The following is a 21,463-nucleotide window of genomic DNA, read 5'->3' on the forward strand; positions in this document are numbered from 1 at the left end:
TGTCATGTTGTCCTATGGGTAAAAACTGTATAAAAGGAGCGACCCCCAGAACCAATTTGAAGCAGTCTCCCCAAGTTGCACGTGGTGTACTTGTTGTGACATCTGTGTTCCCTGCAGCAAATAAACCTTGAATCTTTGACGCCGAAGGAAGTGTCCCGTGTCTCTGTGATTCGTACGCCGGAGCAGGTTACCCACGAAGGTTTCAGGTGTTGTGCCCTGGCACCGCTGGGTCTTAAAGAACCCAGTCCTTCAATGGAATCATTCCTGTCCTGAGCAAGAAAATAGAGAAACGCAGAGGGCAGATAAAAGGGCGACCTACAGCCCTCCCCGGGCACTACAACCCCTTTCTTCTACCCAAAAATGTGTAGATACCAGGTCCTTCTTTCCTTTCACAGATCGGGTGAGGTGAAGCTTTTTACCCCTATATCCTCTCAGAAAGGAAATAGACTCACCTGTTACTTACCGTCATTTCCTTTTCTCCGAGACTCCTGGGGACCACCGCATGAAGAAAAGACATTGGCAGAGGCCATCCCCTTGAGAAGGATAACCTACATGAGGACAGAGAAAAGCAAAAGAATCAGTGAAGACTAAGAGGATCAGACATGAAGAAAGAAAAATAAGAGTTCATTATTCCATAAATATTCCTGAACGAATATAGAAGCAAAATTGAGAAGCATATTAAGCCTCCTAGTTTTGATTACCGTCCATCCCTCCCACAACCAACTTTTTCTTTATTTTTGAGATTTTACATTGCTAGAACGAAAAGCTTTAGGAAAATGAACCATCTTTTTGTTTCGTATAGAAATTCCAACAAACATTGCTCTGTTTCAAAACAAAGTGGTACAAAAGGGGGTGGTGATGGTCGGAGCATCTGAACCAATCAAACACTCACACCCAGGCAACAGATCTGGGTTTAATCCATCACCGTTCTTTAGCCCACTCTGCCTCCCCAGTTCAGACATGGTCAAATGCAAATCAGTCTGACCCTGTGCCTCATGGGAACAGTCCAGCCCGAACTGCCAAGCCATGTCTTCCCTGGACCGGATTCAAGCTTCCTAGGATGGGTTTCTGGCATTACAGCCGTCTTCAGCCACGCTTGCTTGAATCCAGTGGCAAAGTGAGCAAGGGACTCAAGTCTGAGCATACCCTGCCAACTTATGTCGAACAAAGCGGTACAAAAGGGGGTGGTGATGGACGGAGCATCTGAACCAATCAAACACTCACACCCAGTCAACAGATCTGGGTTTAATACATCACCGTTCTGTAGCCCACTCTGCCACCCCAGTTCAGACATGGCTATATGCAAATCAGTCTCACGCTGTGCCTCATGGGAACAGTCCAGCCCGAACTGCCAAGCCATGCCTTCCCTGGACCGGATTCAAGCTTCCTAGGACCGATTTCTGGCATTACAGCCATCTTCAGCCAGGCTTGCTTGAATCCAGTGGCAAAGTGAGCAAGGGACTCACGTCTGAGCATACCCTGCCAACTTATGGCGAACAAAGCCGTACAAAAGTGGGTGGTGATGGATGGAGCATCTGAACCAATCAAACACTCACACCCAGTCAACAGATCTGGGTTTAATCCATCACCGTTCTTTAGCCCACTCTGCCACCCCAGTTCAAAACAAGGCATAGTGAGCTTCCTTCTTACTCTGCCTTGCAAAAGCTGGGTGTCCTCTTGGACACAGAATTAGAGCACATACCTTTAAAGGCATGGTGGCCACAGCTGCATTGTTTGCTGGCATTTTCCATACGGACAAGTGCAAAGCAGCGACGTGGATTTCAACTAATCTCTTATCCAAGCATTATTTCAAGCAAAAAACCAAAGTGACAGTTGGACAGGTAGTGCTGTGGAGACTGTTTCACTAAGGTGAGCTTAATTTCCATTTATTTTTTATCCATTATACAATTTACTGATTTAGTAATATTAAATTGGGTGTGTGAACTATGAAAGATCTAATGCAGTAATTCCTTAGGATAAGCTTTAAAATCTGACAGTTCGTGCCTCTGAGGAGGGTTGGAACTTTGATCCCCTCGCTTTTTTCAACAGTGCTTGGGTTGCATATTGCAGTGGATTAGCTTCAAATAGTCTAGAGCTATTTTTCATTGTTGCTTGCTGTACTTGGATATTGTTATGATAACACGGATTAAAGAGAATTCTCAGCTTCCTGTCGGAGAATAATTCAGGCATTTGACTCAATGAAAGATTCCAATGGTGAAGAACTTCAGTTACAGTTAGGTAACGTTTTCCTACTCTTCCAATGAAAAGATCAGTTCTTTTGTTTTAAACTCTTAGTTTTGAAGTACCGTTATATTAAGAGATCTCGTTAGATTTATCTATGTCGATTTTTCTCACATTTTCAGGGATGCTATTGGAAATGATGAGCCTGTTGGAACCATCTCAATAAATCTGTCGCAGGTGTCTTCTACAGGGGCTGAAATAGAGAGTGAGTTCTGAGGAATAAAGTTAAAGATGGGTGTGTGGGATGTAAAAGACTTGGCATGAGACAAGGACATTGCACAGCTATGTTTCACTATTTCCAGAATTGGCATTTATGTATATCATGAGGCACTACCACTCACTGTTCAACATGTCACTCCAAGGTGGAGTCCTCTTGGTTTCATCTTCTGAAAATGTTCCTTCTGTTAATATATGAAGTATGCTACCATAGTTCTCTTTTTTAACTTCTGTTTCTCTTATGTGTTTCCTATCCCTCCCTTGTTAACGGTGTTTAAATTGTAAACTGGAATCATTTTAGAGACTCTATGTTTTTATTACTAACTCAGTTGTTGTATGTGAATCATTCTTCCTGACAAAGAAATGTTTTCCATTATTAAGCTGAGTATATTACTGTACCTGAGTGCTTGGTACAATTAATGTACACACACATTCTCCATCAACGTAATGGCAATTCTTTTGAGACAATTCCCCAATATTGTAACAAAGAATGCCTTGTCCTGTTAACCATTTGATTCACCTGGAAATGTATTTGCACATAGAATGATTCTGTTTATTGGTATGCAACTAATTTTCAAACTACCAGCATATCTTCTTAGGGCACATCAGGTCCTCATGATCGCTAATGCTTTTAAAGTAATAACGTTAACCTCTGAAGTTCAGTATTATCAAACAATTACTAAGCCAGCAAATCTCTGTTACCTCTCTAATTATTTACCTTGCCTGTCTTCTCATGCTTTTGTTCTGAACTGTAGAAGGTTTCTCTGGCTTCTTGCCATGCTTTGGGCCTAGCTTCGTCAGTCTGTATGGAAGTCCTAGAGAGAACACAGGCATGATGGACCCACACGAGCAACTTAACCGAGGAATTGTGAGTAACTCCAAATTTTAATTTTAATGCTCTTGAAATCAGTTAGCTAGGTGAGTTGGTCTCAGTGCCCTCAGATATGTCTGAAAGGGGGGCTGCACATCTCTGGCATTACACCTAAACTCTTCCAACTGCAGATTCCTCACCTTAGAATATTTCCCTGGTATCAGACTGGATACAGAACATCTTGAGAAGTACCTCTATGTGCCAGTAGGTGACGTCCCATCTTTGTGTCAGTGTCGAAAGTGACATTGCAGTACCTGTATAGGCGCCACCCCGCTTGCTGACATCCGTTCCATTCAGTCCACGTCAGTAGTTCGGGATTAGGAGAGCTATCACAGTCATTTTTTGACCGAATCTTTTCTACATTTTTGTTGACCTTTTTGAGCTTTGATCCCAGTGTGCTAGCCCTCTATGTTCCCTGCCCAACCCTCTGAGCTCAAATCCTAGAGGGACAGGCAGATATCTGCGTCAAATCCCCACTTGGTTTGTCTCTGGTGCCTGTAGTCGTGACACAACCACAAAGGCCGGGGTCAGGACATGACCCCAAGGACTGCATTGAGTACAAGCCAATGCATCCAAAAGTGATTTTGGGAGTAGCATGGCAAAAGAAGGCAGCTTTGCTCCCAGTCCTGAAGCCAATCCCTTGGTTGAACTTCCACGCACTCCAAGGCCTCATCCTCAAAGTCAGGTAAGTTTAAAAAGCAAAAGAAGTTGTTGAAGCCCTCTTTGACTTCTACTTTCCGTCATTGTGCTACCAGGCGCGCTCCCGCACTCCACCTTTGAAACTGGCATCAAGGACCGCTTCATGCTACCCTGAGTTTCCGAGCCCTGAAGAAACGCCCGTCCAGCTCAAAATCTTTGACGCCATGCATGCCATCTTTGGGCCACCGACTCCCTCTGGAGTGTCTTCGGGCCCCACAGAGCTGGGAGGTGTCACTGCTTAATTACCATCAGCAGCTTAGCCCTCAACCCCAGCCGGTGCCCTTGGATCAGCCCCCAGATCTGTACCGCCATGGGTGCTGCCATCCACCCCGGTTCTGCCTCTCCCAGCGCCATCCCTGGCACCATTCCACAACGACCCGATTCATATTCCAGACGCCGACCTGGTGCCACTCGACGTTGCTGCCAGCACCATCCAGCCCTCCACATCCCCTGAACTTTCCATCCCTTTACAGACCCTACCCTCCTGAAGGGGTTGATGAGTAAGATTTATGGTCCCATGATGATGATGATAACTCGTATGAGGAGCTGCGTGATGCCAGTGGCCTGGATACTTCCTCAGACTTTAGCATGATTTCCCTTCTGGGGCAAGTTTCAGAGGGAGGTGCATTTTTTGCCACCGTGATTTTTTGCAGGACGGAAGAGGTCCTTTATCCCCAGCTGCCAGCCATCGAGGTCAAGAACAATGTCTTGACAGAGGTGCTTCACCCGAGGCGGGCTCATCTGAACCCATCCTCTTCTTTAATGCAGCCCTCACCGGGCTGCTCCTGGGGCTGTGGGGGGAAAACCTTGCACAGGGACTTCTCTACACCAGCAGATTGCCTGTCTGCTCTATCCCACCCTGAGAGACCCTACCGTCCTCCCCCAGCCGCCCTCTTCTGAGATCCTGGTGGGTTAGTCCTCTAAGCAAACATTAACCCAAGCACATTCCCTACCACATCAGGAAATCCAATAGGCTGGACACATTTGAGAGGCACATATTTTCTTCCACCAGCCTTGCCCTGCTTTCGGTGAACACCTTATGCCTCTTAGGCAGATAGTCCCATGTGTTGTATGACTTAGTTGCGCAGCTGCTTCCAATGTGTTTTTTTGTTTCTTTAAATTTGTTTACTGGGAGCGTAGCTGCTTCCCATGTTGCCAGAAGAGGATCACGCCATCCTCAACCAAGCTTTGGTAGATGGCAGAGATGAGGCAAAGTCACCATTTGGTGCGAACTGGATGCCACGGACTCTCTGGGTAGAGCCATGGCTTCTACAGTGGTGCGGAATCGCCATATCGGGTCACAGTCCAATGGGTTCTCAGGGTATGTTCAGTCTTTACTGATTGACATGCCTTTTGATGGCTCTGACATGTTTGGTAAGAAGGCCAATGCAGTTCTTCAGCACTTTGGCAAAAGCAGGTTAAATTCCAAATCCCTTGGCCTTTCCCTCTCACCCAGCCGCAACAGCAGTCTTTTCATCCTATAGTGGAAGTGGTAAGGGCAACTTTGGGCACCCACAAAATCAGTCATACTCAGTCGACCAGCCTGCCCAGTACTTTCAAGGACGGGGTCGCGGAGCCTAAATAGAATGCAGAAGCCAGCATGCAGCTCAGTTCCTTGCCCCTGTGGCTGCCGCTGTTTCCAAGTCCCTTTAGCATGTCCTCCAACTAGCACAGCCATCTTGTTAGTGGCAGAATCAGGCACCACCTACCCCTATGGTCAACTGCTAGAAATTGGGTTCCTGTTTGACTGGGATATGAGCCCTGGTCAAGCAGTAACCATAATCTTAGTCAGGGTAAGACACAAGTACACCCCGAACTTACCTGTGCTCTCCCTATGGTAGATCATGGCCCTGTTGTCCTTTCACTAATATCTAATTACCTTGTCAGTAAGCCCCAGGAATTCTCCTTTGATCGCAAATTGCTGTTGGATATAAACTTTCAGGAGTATATGATAATTTGGATAGCAGAGTTCTTTAATCATAACGGGGGAGCACCGAGATGGGGGTAGTGTGGGACGCGTTTAAAGCCACTTCTCAGTTATGGTCTACACGCGCAAAAGCAAGCACGTGTACAATTGCAGGAGTTATATAGAGGTCATGGGGAGGCTGAAGAGCGGCTGGTGAAGGATATACACCTAAGCAAAGATATTCAGGGCTCGGTAGCGGAGGTGGCTCGCTGCAAGGCAAAGGTAAATCACCAATGGAGCCAAGAGGCGGCTAAAACGTATATTATCAAACGACAGCTTAACTATGAGTATGGGGAGGCAAGTGGTAGGTGCCTGGCCCAGAAAAAAAGATTGTGGGAAGCCACACAAAGAATTAACAGTATTATAGATTCGGCTGGGCAATTGGTAGAGCGAGACTGAAATAATTGAAGTATTCAGGCAGTTCTAAGTTAGATTATATGCTAGAGAAGAGTATGATAGTAATAAAGCTACAATACTGCTAGGTCAATTCTGTAAACATGATCTGGATATTGAAATAGCAGTAAAATTAGAGGCCCGATAAAGATGTCGAAACTTGAAGCGGCAATTAAAAGACTTCCAGCGGGTAAGGCAGCGGGGCCTGATAAGCTCCCGCTAGAGATTCAAAAAGGCTTTTTTCAAGCTTTGAAACATGATATGTTGGCTACGCTTAGATTGGCGCAGACTGGATTATATAAAAAAATCATGGGACGAGGCCAGCATAGTGGTCTTTAGGAAAAAAGGAAAACCTGCAGACCAGCCAGCCTCATACCGACCTATTTCATTGCTAAATACAAATGTAAAGATCTACTCTAAAATTCTAGCGGCAAGGCTTTCAGGAGTGATTTCTTTGCTGGTGTCTTTGCGCCAGCACGGGTTTATCCCCAAACGCGGAACAACTGATCATGTCAACCGGGTGATTGCTTTACTAGACTACGCAAACGGTATGGAAGTAGCTTTGAGTCTTATACTTTTGGATGCCGAGAAGACCTTTGACCAAGTTTTGTGGGCTTTCTTATGGGATGTGATGAAATTCCGAGGGTTTGGGCCAAAATATATAAAATCTATACAGACCCTATACCAACAACCAAGTGCACAGATTTACACTATGGGGCTACAGTCGGCGTCGGTTTTAATACAAAGGGGGACAAGGCAAGACTGCCCGTGTTCCCCGTTGTTATTCGCCCTCTATATCGACCCGCTTTTAAAGATGATTGAGAACAGCACCCGGACTCCGTCAGTCATAATACATCAGCAACAGTATTGGGTATTTGCGTATGCTGATGATGTTGCTGTAGTCTCTCCAAAGCCTGCTGTTGCGATGCCCGAGATTGAATATCTTGCAGCCGTATATGGCTCGGTATCCGGGTATAAATTGAATACTGCTAAGACCCAGATCTTATGTGTATATATCAGATCTTTTTCAGACCTTAGGGTTCTCCCAGAGGTTCGTACTTGGGGGTACAGATAAGAGCCTCTGCCGCTGCTATGGTTCAATCTAACTGGCAGAGGTTACTGACTGGGATTCGTAAACAACTGGACCAGTCCGAATGCCTTCACTTAACATTGGTTGGCAGATGTAATATTTTTAAAATGATGGTATTACCTAAAATTCTGTATTTTTTTCGGTGTGTACCATTAGAGATCCCCCTGCCAGTCTCACACAACTGCAGTTGATTTGTATGAAATTTTTATGGTCGCGGGGAAAGGAGCGGCGTGCACAAAAATACATGGTCTTACCAAAGACTTTAGGAGGTTGGGCTGTACCTGACTTTGTTTTATACTATTATGCTTGCATGCTCCAGCACATGAATATTCTACTTACTGGGGTAGGGCCCTTAGATCCAGCTTTATAACCCTCAATATACAGTTTGCTCATTGGTACTGAAGCCAGAAATCGCCTTTTCCTCAATATGGACTGGAATTATTACAAACGCACAAGTTTCAAGGTGGCTGCCGCTGCTTATAAAGTGTTGAAGGCTATTAAAAACCTATACAAAATAGAAAAGGTTTCTAGGTATACCCCATTGACTGCTCTGATTTTTTTCCCCAGTATCTTTTGGGATCGTGTAGTGGTGAGCTGGCGACTGAAAGGCCTAATCACTCTGGGTGACCTATATACAGCCGGCGGGTTAAAATCGTTTGGCCAGCTGAAGGAACAATATCAACTCCCAACTTCACACTTTTTCAAATACTTGCAAATACGCGGCTATTTGTTGAAAGCTCGCCCGTGCACGCAATCCAATCCTCTCATTGAGGCCAATAGGAAAGCAGCTCGGATAGGGGTACTTTATAATTTAATGTTAGATGTCATGCCTGTCGATTTAGAAATACATGTTAGTAAATGGGAGAATAGATTAGGATGCCTAGGGATCTTGCTTGAGAATTCAATTGAGTTAGCAGGACGAGTGCTTATGTCTGCCAACCTGGTCACCCAACACTATAAGACTTTATTTTATTTGTATCATACACCAAACAAAATTATAAAGTGGGGCGGTGATCCGGATGGGAAATGCTTCAAGTGCAGTGCTCAACAGGCGGACGTGATGCATATTTTTGGTACTTGTGTTAAATTGAGGAATCTGTTTGGGCATGTGAATAAGTTTTTATCCGAGATTTTGGGTACTCCTTTTCAGTTATCACTTATGCAGATTCTACTAGGTATAGATATGGGGGTTGATGTTGTCGCGGCCTCTCATAATACTGTTTATTTGGTATTTGTAGCTACAGCTGTACTTAGGCTATGTATAGCCTCGTGTTGGTTACAAAGAGATGCTCCTTCATTTGAAGCATGGCGGACGCGGTTTCATTTTACGTACAACACTGAACACAGCCTGGGTGGGGGAAAACATGGCGGCCGCTTGCTAACGCGGACCGCACGTCCCGACAAAGGCTCCTGCCTGGATGCCCCGTAGGCGCCCTTAGAAAGCCCAAAAGTGGCCGATCACAACGTTTTTTTCAGGAGGTCGTACCTGATGGAGCGTGTTGAGCCGGTCTGAGCCATTGTCCTCCGAGGGCACACGCGGAATACCCAGCGCTCGGCTCCTACACCCGCGGCTGCTGTCTGGGACCTGATCCAACCCGACCCGACCCCGAGCACACCCACGAGCGCTCAGCACCGCCCCTTCCATCTGCAGCTGCCGTTGCCGTTGTGGCGCGGCTCGGGGAGAGCCTCAGAGGAATTTTTTTCGCTTTCTCGGTGTTTGTGTGCTGGCGCGCCTGCACCCCTTCTGTTCTAGTAGAAAGAAAATAATTCCCAACAGCTACCTGTTTCAGGCTTGTTCTGAGTTGGCGAGTCAGCTGTGGATGCCGAGGAGCGGCTGCCAGGAGTGGTCGAACGGCCGATGTGCTGGGGGCGTTTTTCTTCTCCTGCTCCCTCTCGCTGGAGCGAGGCAGCCGTGGAGCTGCGAAGGAGCAGGAGGGCAGCTCTCTATAATCACAATACAAAAGGAGCAGCCTCAACCTCAGCCTCAGCTACAGCAACAAGGTGCGGTAAGCGGGATTTTTTGGCGGAGGGTGCTGCAATAGAGTTGCAGACGGGAGTTAGTAATCCACCCCTTTGCTCTGTTAGCGCCTTAAAAATTAAATCTAAGCCTGCAGGAGTTAAATCAACCAATAACTGGGCCCCAAACACTGAAATACAAAATCAAACAGCAAGTCATGGGGGCCCCCCGATAAGAGGCTTTTCTCCTGATCCCGACATAAATACTGTGAAGAACAGATTGCAAGCCCTCTCCAGCGCAGTCTCACGTCAGAATATCAGAAAAACACCACCCAAACAGAAGAAGATAGTGGTTAAGAAGAAAGGCTCTGCAGCGACAACCTGGGGAAGCGGAAGGCAAAGGGAAAGGGGAAAGGCAGGCAGAAGGACATTGACCTAGGAAAGGTTGATAACAGTTCTCAGTTGGCTTTAAACTCAGAGAAAGTGTTTGAAGGAAGCTTTGAAAAAGAAGTTGGATCTGAGACAGAGTCAGAAACAGAAATAGGGTTGGAAGTAGATCCATTACAAATATCAGGCAACAAGATCCTGGGGGGCAAGGGGAGGCTTTCGTCCAAATATACTAATAAAATAACAGCAGGGCGATCAAAGAGCCAGAAGGAGGTAGCCCAGGGAGAAGCTAGTTCTAGAAAACCCAAGCTTACAAGAGTCACACCTTCTCTGAAATCTTATTTTAAGGTTCTACCCCAGATCTCAAACCTTAACCAGGAACAACTGCCCCGGTCTGCAACACCAGACATGTCTACCACAGCAAAAAACCCTGCCTCACCAGTCATACCTAGTACGGGGGACCTGATAGAGACCACGGAGCAGACAGAAACCTCAGACCAGGGTGATGATGCCAGAAAGCTGAACTGTACCAAGACGCCAGGGACAGAGCCCTCGGTCGCAAACTCAGCAGGTATGCAAAGGACGGGCATACAAAGTACCCCGGCCCAAAATCCAGGTGGTCAGAAGGAGGATAGTGATGATACAATACAGCACATACTTCTCAACATGAGCAAGGAGATTAAATCTGGTTTTGAAGAGTCAAAAGTTTGTTTTGCAGAATCTAGGCAAAACCAATCGGAGATCCGGGCCATGTGTGAGAATCTGGAATCCAAAGTAGATGGACTTTTTGAAAGGACATGATGCTTAGAGACAACGATGGGAGAGCTCAAAGAAAAGTTAGATCATGCTGAAATGAAAATTGTGACTATGAGAAGGGAGGGAGAAGCAGTAAAGGATAGAGTTGAGTCCTTAGAGAATTACTCAAGAAGGAACAACCTCAGGATTTTAAAAATCCCCGAAGGAAAAGAGGGAAGTGAACTTAAAAAATACGTGGTGACCTTGCTTAAGGACTCGCTGAAACTAGAGATGTCAGAAGCAGATTTGGAAACTGACATACAAAGAGTTCATCGAGACCCCTTTCGCTTAAACCTAAGCAGGTCTAAACCTAGGAAGATCCTAGTAAACTTCTTGACTTATACAACCAATGAAATGATTCTTACCCTAGCACTCAAAGCCAAAACTCTGCAGACCTCAGATTTTTCCTTTGAAGTAAGATCTGACCTATCTAAAACTACTTTAGATAGGCAGTGGGAGCTGGACCAACGTATAGAAAAATTTAGAGCTTTAGGAGCAACTGCGCAGATGCGATTCCCTGCCTTCCTAAAAATTATGTTTAACAACAAAATGTATAATATCAGCGAATTTTCCCACACTCCTAGATAATAAAGAGATTCACATAAATAAACAGTAATGGTGTCCCCCGCATCAAAATAAAAAAAACAAACAAAACAAAAAAAAAATATATATATATATATATATATTTATATATAAAAAAGTATGCACAACAGCCAAAATAAAATAAAAAAGGGGGAGGCACTCAGATAAGCACATAACAAAAAAAAGAAAAGGAAGTTAGATAGTCACATAAAATAAAAAATAAAAAAATGGGGAAAAATGCGAAGGGGAAAAAAAAGGGATCTTCTTCCTCTTTCTCCTCTTACTCTTTCATATCTTCCAGTATGATCAACTGATCGATCGATCGACAGTCTAGATAAATGGGGCTCCAGGTAGGAGTACGTCGGGGCGACAACCTGGCCAGCCATCCGGCGAGAGTAAGTAGGGGGGGTTTTCCAGGGGAGGGAGGGGGTGGGAGAGGGGGTAAAAGCACAAAAAAGTCCTCAGAACCAAAATTTCAAAAATCGAAAATTCATCGATTCCAGGGTCTACAGTATAAGAGTGGTCAATATCCAAACTAATAAAGGATATATACTAGAAGGTCGAGTAAAGAGAAAACAAAAAACTATTAAAGGGAGAATGGGTAAAGAGAGGCAAGGGATGGTTAGAGAGAAATGAGAGACATTAAACTTCTCTCCTGGAATGTAAATGGTCTGCGAGTACGAGGGAGAAGAAATAAAATCATGCAGTACCTCAGAGATTCGCCCGCGCAGATCATAATGATCCAGGAGACACACCTAAATAAAAAAGAGATTTCAGATATCTTTAAAAAAATTAAGATTAGTTGATAAATTCGTCACCACGGACCACAATGCTAGCATTCGTGGATTAGCCATCATATTTAAAAAAGGCGCTAGATCCCAGATTGAAGATCTGAAGGCAGATCCAAACGGGAGATGGATAATAGCTAATGTCCAGATAGATCTTAGGAGATTTACCCTAGTAGTCTATTACGGACCTAACCAAGACGACCCCTCTTATATAAACACAATACAAAATCATCTGATAACTATCACCAACCCAATAAAATGGTCGGGTGATTTTAACTTAGTATTAGATCCTAAATTAGATAAAACCCCTAGTTCTAGGGCAATAATCCACAACAAATCAAGAGAAGCATTATTGCGCTGTATGTCTAATTTGGGATTGGAAGACTTCTGGAGACAGAGAGCCGGGAAAACATTGGGGGTCTCTTACCACAACTACAAATATAGGCATAATTCCCGAATTGATTACGCCTTATTTAGCTTCTCTCTAAAAGACCTGATAAGGAACATTACATACATACCACCGCACTTATCGGATCATTCTGCCATCATTTTTTCGCTAACAGCAGATCGCGAACATAACTTTGCCTCATGGTCTTTTGACCGTACTCTATTATTAGAGGAAACGGAAAGAGAATATCTTATATCAGAGACCACTGCCTTCCTAGGGCCCGATGTAGGTAAATCTACATTTACCACTTCATAAATACCGAATCATACCGAATCGGTATTTATGAAGTGGTAAATTAGAGGGGGGGAGATGTAGGTATGTCAGATTCGGTAAATACCGAATCTGTAAGATTCGGTATTTACCGATTCTGTAAATACCGATTCGGTATCCCCCATTGCTTCCTATGGGCCTTGAAGCCCATAGGAATCAATGGGCATTACCGAATCGGTAATTACCGATTCGGTAATTACCGATTTGTGCAAGGGTGCAGGGGGTGTCACTTTGACACCCTCCAGCACCCCAAAAAAAGGCATGTGAGCCATGTGGCACACAGACATGCCCTAAGGGCATGTCTGTCTGTCACATGGCATAGGTGTGCATGCACACATGTGCATGCACACCTGGATTCGGTATTTTAACACCCAATTGGATTGGGTGTTAAAATACCGAATCTGAAGGGCCTGTGGGACTGAAAGTAGTCCCACCTACATCCCAAATTTAAAAAATCGGTAAAATTACTGATTCGGTATTTTTGCGATTCGGTAATTTTACCGAATCGGTAAAATACCGAATCGGACAAAAAAAGGTCCCCTACATCTCAGTAGGCCAAATACCGGTCGGAAACGGACGAAATCGGCCGTTTCCGACCGGTATTTGGTACCTACATCGGGCCCTTAGAGTTGAATTTAGACTCTGCCCCTTTGGTTAGTGTGTGGGAGACGTGGAAAGCGTATATTAGGGGTTGTATCACCAATAGGGCTTCTTATAGGAAAAAGAAGTACAGAGAGGAACTACTGTCAATAGAGCAAGATCTGGCAAAGCTGGATTTAGTAGATCAAGCACCCTCTACCAACTTAGATAAGAAAAGAGAGCTAAAAGATAAAATAGAAACATTATTACAGGAGAGACTAAACAAACATTGGCAGGCCAGTAAACTCTCCCACTTTGAATATGGCGAGTCAGCAGGAAAGCTACTAGCCTGGAAAATAAAAGCAGACCAGATAAGGAAACACATAAAAGAAGTGAGAGTAGATGGAGAATCAAATAGCAGGAAAACTGATTCAGAGATTGGTGAAGCTTTCAGCGCCTTCTTTCATAACATTTATACTGATGAAATAACTGATAATATCGACAATATCGAGGAAAGAAACAAATGGTTGGAAAAGATTAACCTTCCTGAGCTAAAAGAGCATCAGAGCGAGAATCTAGATAGGGAGATAACCCAGGGGGAAGTCGAAAGTGTCATTAAGAAGCTAAAACAGGGGAAAGCCGCAGGACCGGATGGGATTCCGGGTGAATTATATCGGGTCCTTAATTCCACACTTACCCCGACACTAACGAAGCTATTTAATGACATATTATTAAAAGGAGAGACACCGCCTAGCTCTTGGGGAGAAGCGAACATCGCTTTAATCCTAAAATCAGACAAGGACCCAACGGATTGTGGTTCATATCGCCCAATCTCGCTTCTAAACAATGACTATAAGATCTTTTCGTCAATCTTGGCCGCTCGTTTGGGAAGCGAGATTGGAGGTATCATACACCAGGATCAAAAGGGGTTTATAAGAGGCCGACAACTTGCCGACTTAACATACGATCTAGTTGGAGCTATAGACATTGCCAAAACATTTGCTCTACCTCTTGCAATCATGACTCTCGATGCAACAAAAGCATTCGATAGAGTAAACTGGTCTTACTTACATGCTGCTTTGGTAAAGTTTAAAATAGGTCCTAAATTCCGTAGAACGATAGGCTTACTATATAAAAACCCTAAGGCAAGTTTGCTAATAAACGGTACATGCACAAATCCCTTTGAAATTTCTAGAGGAACAAGATAGGGGTGCCCTCTTTCCCCCCTATTATTTAACATTTATCTAGAACCATTTGCTCACTCCATAAGAGAAGACCCAATATTCCCCCCTTTTCGTTTTTTAGGGTGGGATAAAAAAGTCGGGATGTATGCTGATGATATTCTTATTTACACTACATACCCGACACAGGCCTTCCCTATTGTAATCAAAAGCGCGGAGGAATTTGGAAAGCACTCGGGTTATGAAATTAATGCAGGGAAGACAGAGATAATGGTCTGGAACATCACCAATATTCAGCTTCCCTTAAGAACTTTAATGCGTTACCTGGGCATAAGAATCACCAAAGACCCTAACCTTTTGGCTCAGAATAATCTAGATCGCATCTCACGCGAAGCAAAAACATTAATGAAGTTTTGGTCATTTTTACCTCACACCATTTATGGAAGGACCAGCTTAGTCAAAAATGTCCATTCTCCCGAAATACACATTTCTCTTCAACACAATTCCTTTATTATTTGATACGAACCAACTAAAAAAATCCCAACAAAACATAAATTCATTTGTTTGGTGTTACACATCATCCAGGCTGGCGTGGAAGAAACTGAGAAGGAGAAGGGAAAAAGGAGGCCTTGCTTTGCCAGACCTGGAATACTATGCGTGGGCCTTCCACCTGACCCACTCCAGGATGTTAATAAAGTCCCCACTAGACAACTCTAACGGCCATATGTTCAAAGCTATGTTACTGGGTTCAGACCTTCCATCGGAAGGATTCCTATTTAAATTCGGGCATCAGAGGTTTTTAAAAAAAGTCAGACTGAAGACATTATACTGCCCCATAAAAGAATGGTCTCAAATTAAATCCAAGGCGGGGATTGCATACTTTTCTAACTATGCGCCGATCTGGGACTTTCCCAGGCTTTCACCGTATTCCACACAGTCGGTAAAAACAGTCCTAAAAGAAGCAGGAATTATACGTTGGGGAGAATTAGTAGAAGATGGCTCTCTTATCGATTGGGAAATATTCTCAGACAGGGCAACCTCACCATTATCTTGGTTTGTTTATAGTCAGCTTTCTCGCTGGCTTTGCTCTCAAACAACTAAAAAGACCAAATTTGGAGGAGACAGCTCATTAGAGAGGAATCTAATTTAAAAACCATATAAGGGAAAGGAGGTTGCTGCACATTACTGGAGCATTTTGGAAGAAAGGGAGGATGAGTTTAATCTTCCGACAAAGCTATGGGGTGGAGAGGGAGAACCCCAGGTAGAAGGGAAATGGATAGAGTCCTTTACTCTCCTCTATAAGATCATAAAACCAGCCTGGCTGAGGCACAATCAACTGTTTACATTACATCGGGCGTATTATTCCCCCAAAAGGCTTTCTAAGTTTCAACCGGGGAAATGCTGTAGTAAATGTTTCCTGCCAGCTGCCTCAGATCTGCATATGTTCTGGGAATGCCCGAATGTTACTAATTTTTGGCAGGAAGTAAAGATATCGCTTGAATCAATCCTTAAAATCTCTATCCCCCTCTCTTGGTCCCTAGTAATATTTAGACTGAGTGATAACATCAAAGGATTAGAAAGAGAGTTCCTATACTACGCCATACTATTAGCAAGAAGACAAATCTGCAAAAATTGGGTTAACATCAACCCACCAACTCACGCAGAGTGGTTGTCTTCACTTTACACTACATCAAAAGTAGATTTGGCCAGAACATGTAGTTCCCGTACAGTGGAATTTCTTAACTGAGTGGAGTCGGAACAGTTAGGAGGCCGTTTTTTTTTTTTTTTTTTTGGTTTTCTTTTCCCCCGGGTCCGATGATTAAGCCTCTGTCTCCATGTTCAATGGGAGGCACCCCAAGCCATAGCAATATTGGACTATCAGCCCATACTGGGTTTGTACTGGAGCTAGATCATGTGGGGTTCTATTTCTCAGCTTCGACACCAGACCAGTCTTCCAGGAAAAATTGACGGTACCTTAAAAAGGCTACTGGGTCCTGCGGTAGGAATGCCCCTGGATCGATTAAGTGGCAAATGAGGACAGAAAAAAAAAAAACCCACTGAACGCAGCCTGTATGCTCTATAAGGGAGACGGAAAAGGACATTGGGACAGCAAATTTGGGGCTTGGTTAGTACATATATGGTAGCAGATGGTTGATTATCCCTGACTTCCTTTGTTCCTTGATATATATTTCTATCTCAGGTACCGCTATGACGTATATTTTTATTTTTTTTGCTCTGTACAGCTGTATAGTGTCTGCCATAGTGGAATTCTCTTATGTTTATAATTTCTGGTCAATCTTTACAGTATTGTATTATATGTACCGTCCTTGCAATTTCTTGATGAGAAGATTCAATGTTTGTCTTATTTTGTGCTCATGTACTTTACCTTAAATAAAAAATTCAAAAAACAAGGACGGGGTCGCAGAGCCTAAAAAGAATGCAAAAGCCAGCATGCAGCTCAGTTCCTTGCCCCTGTGGCTGCCGCTGTTTCCAAGCCCCTTTAGCATGCCCTCCAACTAGCACAGCCATCCTGTTGGTGGCAGAATCAGGCACCACCTACCCCTATGGTCAACTGCTAGAAATTGGGTTCCTGTTTGACTGGGATATGAGCCCTGGTCAAGCAGTAACCATAATCTTAGTCAGGGTAAGACACAAGTACACCCTAAACTTACCTGTGCTCTCCCTCTGGTAGGTTGGCACAGAGTAGTCAGGCTTAAGTTTAAAGCCAATGTGTAAATTATTTGTGCAACATTTCAAATAGTAAATCACTAAAAACACCACACAAAATATTCCACACCAGGTTAGAACAAAATAAATAAAACAAGACCAAAATGACAAAAACCCAATAAGTAGTACTTGAGATATTGAATTTCAAAGTTGAATAGTGCCAAATGGCACTTAGAAGCAAACAGCGCTATTTGGGATATCTGGTCGGACCAGACCAGGACGAAGTCAAAAGTACAGGCCGATGAAGTGCAGGCCGGCTACAGGGGATCAATTAACCTGCTGATGAGTGATGTGAGGAGCTTACACCGGGTATAGTGTCACACAGCTGCGGATCTGAAGGCGATGAGTCGGTCCCAGATGTGGAAAACTGTGGCGATGCAAGTCCTTTGCTACGGGTCCAATCGACCCTAAAGCGGTGATGGTTAGATTCTGCTCTAAGATCTGCAGCTGAGCACAGAAGAAGCATTGCTTCTAACTGGGGAGGTATTGCTCAGCAGACGACGCATCGATTCTGCTGGAGATTATTATTATTATTATTATTATAATTATGTAGCTTATAGAGCTCACGGCTACCCCCAACGGGAGTGTCCCGGCACAGATAGCGGAGATAGGTGCACCTTAGGCCTGCTTCCAAGGGTTCAGGACTGGGGTGGCACCACTTGGCAGGGTAGACTCACAGATGGCAGAGTCTTAGGTGCAGAAGCAGGTTGATTGGAAGTCTTTTATGTCTCTGAGACAAATCATGAGGCCAGCCATCTAGCTCTTGAAGTCACTTTGGGATCAAGTGATGCAGGTCCAGTCCCCTCACCCAGGCAGCAGGTCAGCACAGCAAGGCAGGACTACAGCAAAACAGCAGTCCAACAGAATGGCAGTCATTTCTGCAGCACAGCAGTTCTTCTTCCAGGCATAGTCTTCACAGGTCCAGAAGTGTACTGAAGTGGTGGTGTCAGAGGTCTAATAAATATACCCAATTGTGCCTTTGAAGTGGGGGGGACTACATAGACATTCCTTTGAAGTGCACAGAGGCCATCCCTTCCTGCCCAGCCTCCAGACCCACTATAGGTATAGGGGGTATGCACCCATTTGTGTGGTGACAAGACACAGCCTATTCAGGTGTAAATGAGGCTGGGACCAGCTCCTCCCTCCCATCCTGCCAGGATGGCCCCTCAAGTCACACTTAATACCAGAACAAACGAGGCCAGAAAAAGCAAATGACGAAGGCAAAACATTGGGGGGAAGACCACCCTAAGGCTGTCAGGTCTAACATTAAAAATTAATACAAATGGGTGCTTCAAATTGTGCAGAAGAGACATGCCCTACTATTTGTGGAAAGGCCCCTGCCTGTTTCACCATCCCTGGAATGGCAGACGGGGACCATTTCTCCTCCTTCTGTCAGTAAGTTCAGGCTCTTATGACAAAAGGAGCCATCAAGAATGTGCCTGTACCAGAAGTAGGGCTCGGTTAGTATTCCCGCTACTTTCTGGTGCCGAAAAAGGAAGGAGGCCTCCGTCCTATACTATATCTGTGCAATCTCAGCACCATCAACATGCTTACATTGTTTCAGTCTCTGTTTACCCTGGATCCTGGAGATTGGATGGTAGTGCTGGACCTGCAGGACTCATTTTTCCACACACCCTTCCTGCTGACCCACAGGCGTTTACCTGCGGTTCATAGTGGGCCATGAGCATTTTCAGTTTGATGTGCTCCCCTCACCAGCACCCCTTTGGTGTTCATGAAAGGCATAACAGTGGTTGCAGCCCATCTGTAGTAATTAGGGGTTCCGGTCTTCCCCCACCTCGATTACTGGCTGCTAAAGGCGGGCTCGCCCCAGGCAGTCGTCTTCCACCTCCAGACTAAATCAAACCTTGTACATTCGCTAGGGTCCACTGTCGACATGCCAAACTTACACCTGACTCCCTCTCAGATGCTCTCCTTCATCTGAATAATTCTGATAGATACATCAGCCAGTGGATTCCTCACCTTGTGAATATCCCCTGCGCAGCAGCCAATCGGAAACTTTTGTAGCTCTCCACGCCGGCGAGGTCATGGACTACGTCACAGAGAGTACGACTCCGCTCGCGACCCCGCTGACGTCACTGGATCCATAATAGGGCCTCGTCGGCGTGATGACGTCAGTTCCGCACTTTTTTCCGTGCCCCGAGGCACACGGACGGACCGACATAACAGTAATAGTATACATAGTACAGAGTATTTAAAACAGCACACACATTGTGAAACCGATGCAATATGCATGAACATATAAATACATCTATTTAAAATTTTAAACAAATATACACTTAGCAGGTATAGAAGAGTGGACAACGGGGAGGCGGGTGATTCAGTGAGGAATCCACAGGCAGATACTGTATCTACCAGAAAAAGCGTTACCAAAGGTAAGTAACTTGGTCTTCTGATAGATACATCTGCCAGTGGATTCCTCACCTTGTGAATAGAATCCCACAGCAGTCCCACTCCCGGAGGAGGGTGTCCACCCTGCTATACCAAGAAATCTTTGAGGACACAGCGCGCAAAGTGGTCATCCCTCCTCACCTCGGAATCCAAGCAGTAATGCTTAGCGAAAGTGTGGAGGGCAGTCCAAGTTGCGGCTCTACAAATATCCTCAACAGGTACACCCCTAGATAAAGCAGACGTTGATGACTTTGCTCTAGTAGAGTGAGCCCTTATACCCTCAGGAGGTTCCTTACCAGCAAGGGCGTAGCAGATCTTTATACACAGGATAATCCATCTCGACAGAGTGCGCTTCTGCACCGCTTTTCCTCTCTTACAGCCAGCAAATCCAACGAAAAGCTGGTCGTCCACACGATAGTCTTTAGTCCTATCGAGGTAGAAACTCACCGCCCTCTTAGGGTCTAGACGCTCCTCCTCCTTGGAAGGGTGAGGGGGAGGATAAAAGGTAGGGAGGGTAATGGACTGCCCCAGATGGAAGGGAGTTACCATCTTAGGCAGAAAAGCAGCCCTGGTCCTAAGTACCATTCTCTCAGCATGAATGGTCAGAAATGGGGGTTTCGAACTTAGAGCTTGAAGCTCACTTACCCTACTTGCCTAGGTAATTGCTACAAGAAAAACAGTCTTGAAAGACAGAAGTCTCATGGGACATTTGTGTAAGGTTTCAATGGGTGAACCCATCAAATAAGTCAAGACAAGATTCAAGTCCCATTGAGGCACAATAAATGGATTTGGAGAGAATTTGTTGGTAAGACCTTTGATAAAACGTAAAACAATAGGTGACTTAAATAAAGACGGCTGGTCCGGCAAACAAAGGAATGCTGACAAGGCTGACAAATAGCCTTTTACAGTCACCACAGAAAAACCCTGCTGGGCCAAAGAAAGAGCAAATTGAAGAATATTGGACAAATGAGCCCTCAAGGGGTCAATAGACTTCTCTCCACACCAGGAAACAAATTTGGACCATCTATAGGAATAGATCGACTTAGTGGAGTCACGCCTGGCTGATGATATAACATCCACCACATCGTGTGGGAGAGCAAAAGAATTCAGGTTACCCCGTTCAATCTCCAGGCATGAAGGTGTAAGGTCTGGAGGTGGGGGTGTAGAACCTGCCCCTCCATCTGAGAGAGGAGATCTGTCCTGAGAGGGAGACGGAGCGCCGGGCACGATGAGAGGTGGAGAAGATCTGTGAACCACACCCTTCTTGGCCAATCCGGAGCGATCAATATTACTTGGGCCCGGTCTTGGCGAACTTTCCTCAGAACTCGAGGAATCAAGGGTATGGGAGGAAACGCGTAAAGGAGTTGCGAGTCCCAACTCAACTGAAACGCGTCCCCCAAGGCTCCCTGTATCGGATCCTGAAGGCTGCAGAACGACAGGCAGTGGGCGTTCTCATGAGTGGCGAACAGGTCCACACGAGGAGTTCCCCACATCCGAAAGACGTGACGAACCACCTCCGGATGAAGCCTCCACTCGTGGTCGGCTGAGAACTGCCGACTGAGACTGTCTGCACGAACGTTCAGAACTCCGGCTAGATGATTTGCCATCAGACAAATCTGGTGGTCCTGAACCCAGGACCAGAGACGCAGAGCTTCTCTGCAGAGAAGATGCGACCCCACTCCTCCCTGCTTGTTGATATACCACATCGCGGTCGTGTTGTCCGTCAGGACCTGAACTGACAGACCGCGAAGGGAAGGGAGGAAGGCCTTGAGTGCCAAACGAATCGCTCTTAACTCCAGAAGGTTGATGTGAAGCAACCTTTCCTCCGGAGACCAAAGACCCTTGATCTCCAGATCCCTCAGATG

The 21,463-nt window shown here is 45.2% G+C and overlaps 1 protein-coding gene across 1 annotated transcript in view; it reads left to right on the forward strand.

The window, feature by feature from the left end:
• The window catches only part of LOC147679783 (myoferlin-like), a 1,922,797-nt gene that overhangs the window by 1,670,064 nt on the left and 231,270 nt on the right, over positions 1–21,463 (forward strand). Inside the window, exons 16-17 of the mRNA XM_086942477.1 lie at positions 2,364–2,446; positions 3,213–3,325. Coding sequence (XP_086798603.1) covers positions 2,364–2,446; positions 3,213–3,325 — 196 coding nt within the window. The remainder of the gene's footprint in view (positions 1–2,363; positions 2,447–3,212; positions 3,326–21,463) is intronic.

The sequence above is a fragment of the Lissotriton vulgaris genome, chromosome 11 (genome assembly GCF_964263255.1).
Source record: "Lissotriton vulgaris chromosome 11, aLisVul1.2, whole genome shotgun sequence".
Classification (NCBI taxonomy): Eukaryota; Metazoa; Chordata; class Amphibia; order Caudata; family Salamandridae; genus Lissotriton; species Lissotriton vulgaris.